The sequence below is a fragment of the Crocodylus siamensis genome, chromosome 2 (genome assembly GCF_052110815.1).
Source record: "Crocodylus siamensis isolate JL-2025a chromosome 2, ASM5211081v1, whole genome shotgun sequence".
Classification (NCBI taxonomy): domain Eukaryota; kingdom Metazoa; phylum Chordata; order Crocodylia; family Crocodylidae; genus Crocodylus; species Crocodylus siamensis.
In genome coordinates this window covers 249742991-249746405 of record NC_143396.1, presented here as the reverse complement: position 1 = coordinate 249746405, position 3415 = coordinate 249742991, and the positions used below count along the sequence as shown (strand labels likewise).

The 3415-nt window shown below is 71.0% G+C and overlaps 1 protein-coding gene across 1 annotated transcript; it reads left to right on the top strand.

Annotated features, from left to right (window-relative positions):
• The first annotated feature begins 919 nt into the window (after positions 1-919).
• On the top strand, positions 920-3058 carry NKX2-8 (NK2 homeobox 8). Its single transcript, XM_090034979.1, has 2 exons — positions 920-2016; positions 2545-3058. Exons 1-2 carry the CDS (start codon positions 1869-1871, stop codon positions 3051-3053), a joined length of 657 nt encoding a protein of 218 aa, XP_089891105.1. The 5' UTR covers positions 920-1868; the 3' UTR covers positions 3054-3058.
• Positions 3059-3415: the final 357 nt, after the last annotated feature.

Sequence of the window (3415 nt, the reverse complement as noted above, 5' to 3'; positions counted from 1 at the left end):
TCAATCACCTATTATTCCCCATCTGAACAAATGCAAAATCTTGACTGGAACAAATGCTTCCAACAGGTCCGGGACATAGGGCTACATTTCCCCTTTGTCCGCAGGCTAGCAGTTGGCATGTATTTGTGTTCCCCTCAGCCCGACCACCCAGGAAGGTTGGGAGGCTGGGCCCGGCCGGGGAGATAACTACTGTCACCAGGCACGCTTGATAGGTGGCTCCAGTAATCACGGCCTGGGAATCTTTTATATGGAGCCTGTCCAGTCTCCGAGAAATATGCAGGAAGTTGGCCAAATGGAGCCTTGTGCCCTGTTCATCGAGGCCCCGGAGCTGTCAGATATAAATCGTCCCCTTTCCCTGTCATTATCGCTCTATTTACATTTTCACTCTCCAGGGGAAGCGCTTCCAGAAGCCCCCCCCCCCGCGCCATCTCCCCCCGGAGCAGAGGCCCAGGGCGGGGAGCCGCGCACAATGGGGACGGGACTCTATCTGGGCAGGATGCACATGAAAGGGCTCCGGGCCGCGAGATGCGCGCCCGTCTTTCAAAGCATAAAAGGTGGCTCGGGTGGGAGCCGGTTTGCCAGGCCGCTTTGGGCAGGGCTCTCTATCTTCTAAGGGGGTGCCCTGTTCAGGCAGGACAAGGAGGTCCCGCCGCCCCCTGCCAGGCCGGGCCGGCGGGAGCGCGGGGAGGCTGCAGCCGCGCGGGGCTAAGCGGAGCCGGGCACTTTGATTCCAGCCGCACAATAATAGACGCGGGGAATCCTCCCACTCATTTAAAATCAAATCACGGGCGTTCCCCGGCATAAATAGGTGCCACCGGTGATCATCAATCTTTTGCGACTCAGTGATGCAGTCAGAGGCGACGGGTTCCCACCTATTAATATTCATTTCATATCTGAAAAGCGAATTCGGGAGGCTGAGGCTGAGACAGTGCCCGGCGGTACCTGCTGGACACGGCGTGACACGGGGTCCCTTGGGGGAGGCACCTGCCGCGGGACACAGAGACGGAAAGGAGGCGGCTCCCCCCTAGGGCCGCGCAAACACGTTTCGGCCTCGATCCTGCTCCCCTTGGGGTTCACTGCAAAGCTGCCCCGCAGGGCGCAGGATCGGGGCCGGCACTAGGCGGGCTGAGCCGGGCTGCCCGAGCGGGGCGCCGCATTGTTGGTGCCTCGCCCCTCGGGTCGCTTGCCGGGTGGCTCTTGCCGCGGGCGACCGCGATTTCGTTTGGAGCAGGCGCTCGCGCCCGGCCGCAGCGAGAGACACGAGTGGCCCTAGCAGTCGCCGCCTCTTCCCTCGCCCTCTCGGGAACCTGCCCCGCGCTTGCAGCCGGGCCCGGGCAGCACCGGGCATGGTCCGGCGGCGGGGGCAGCGGGAACAATGGGCGCATTCCTGGCCGGGGAGCGCACAGAAAGGCGCGGGGCGCGCCCGGGGGATGCGGCGCGGAGGAGTCACGTTGTCTGTGGCTCGCAGGGCCGCGGTGGCTTCGGCGGTGGGTGGAGGGGGGCGCTTGCTGGTCACCGCATGCCACCCAAGATGTTATTCAGCGCTAACAATTACCATTATCTGTCCCACTTGGGGCTAATCAGGCAGGATCTGTCACGCCGAAGCCTGCTTCCTGCCGCCCTCGGGAGGCACCGGCCGAGCCCCCGGCGGGGGTCGCACCTACTCCCATTAGAGCCCGGGCACTTGACTCATTCAGGTACTTAGCATCCCCCAGACAGGGACGGTCCGGGCGGGCGGGCGGCCCGCGGGGAGGACTGTTTATATAAACAGGACACCTCTGTAAGCGACACTAGTACCGGGGCGCGGCGGGGATGGAGTGAGCGGAGCCGCCGGGCGCAGGCAGGCAGGTTGCGGCGGCCGGCGCGCCATGGCCACCCCGGGCAGGGCCAGCTTCACCGTGAGGAGCCTCCTAGACCTGCCCGAGCAGGAGGCGAGCGGCATCCCGCGGGGCGCCGAGCCGCCCGCCCCGGAGTCCTACGGCGAATGGCTGGAGGCGGACCGGAGCCACTACCCGTGTGAGTATGCGAGCGGCGCCTCGCCATCTTAGCCGAGCCGCGCTCCCGGGGGAGGAGGAGCAGCCAAGCGGCCCCGGCAGAGCGGGGCGCACCCGGCCCGGGGCCGCCCGCCGCGCTCCTCGCGCCTGGGCACGGAAGCCTGGCCCCGGCTGCGGGGGAGCAGGCAGGCGGGAGGGCCCCGCGCCCGGAGCACGACTTCTTTCCAGAGGGAGCCAGCGGATGCAGCCCCGCGCCGAGCAGAACGGCGCTGTCCCGCCAAGGGCACGGCCTGCCCGGCCCCGGCCCTCGCGGCCGCCGGCTCTGTCAGTGTCAGCGGCACGTGCGGGGCCGGGGCCGCGGGCCCGCAACCAGGGCCGGTTCGGCTCCAGGCGAGCGGGGGGCGCGGCGGCCGCGCAGCTCTGGGCCTGGCCGCGGGGCACCGACAGGCCCGCCGGCGGAGCCCAGCGCCGGCCGGGCGGTGGCAGCGCCAGTGCCCCCGGCCGGGCCGGGCCGGCTCTAACCCCCCTCCCCGTGTTCCTGCCTCCCCAGCGTCGGACGAGAGCGGGCCGGAGCCGAGCCCGCGGGGCCCCGCGCTGCCGCCGGGCGCCGCCAAGAAGAAGAAGCGGCGGGTGCTGTTCTCCAAGGCGCAGACGCTGGAGCTGGAGCGGCGGTTCCGGCAGCAGCGCTACCTGTCGGCGCCCGAGCGGGAGCAGCTGGCCCGCCTGCTCCGCCTCACGCCCACGCAGGTGAAGATCTGGTTCCAGAACCACCGCTACAAGATGAAGCGGGCCAAGGCCGAGGCCCCCGGCGGCGGCGGCGGCGACGCGGGACAGCCCGGCCTGCTGCGGCGGGTGGTGGTGCCGGTGCTGGTGCGCGACGGGCAGCCCTGCCACGGCTGCGCGCCGAGCCCGCCGGCCCGGGACAAGCCGAGCTACGGTTGCGGCACACGGACCGCGCTCCCCGGGCCGGGCTACCACGCCTTCCCGCCCGGCGCCCTCGGCCTCTTCCCCGCTTGCCAGCACTTAGCGCCCCCGGCCCTCGTCTCCTGGACCTGGTGAGGCCGCGCGGGCCGAGCCAGGGCCGCGACGGCGCCGCTCTCCTCCCGGGACAGCCTCCGGCACGCGGCGGCGGGCAGCGCGGCCAATAACCCGAGTTCGTGGCACACGGCGGCCGGGACAGCGGGCGAGTCCCGGCAGCTCCGCGCCCGCGCAGCTGTGCTGCCCGCCCGCCCCGCGCCTGGCGCGAGGCCGAGGGAGCGGCGCGGGGCGGGGCGGGGACGGAGGCTGTCGCGCCCGGGGGAGCTCGGAGCTGCGCCCCTCTGCTCCGTGCCGCGGGGCGGGGCGGGGCGGCGGCTCCGGCGCGCTCGCTGCAGGCGCGGCCCCTGCGGGAGAGCGGGGATTGGGCCCCGCCAGCGCCCGGG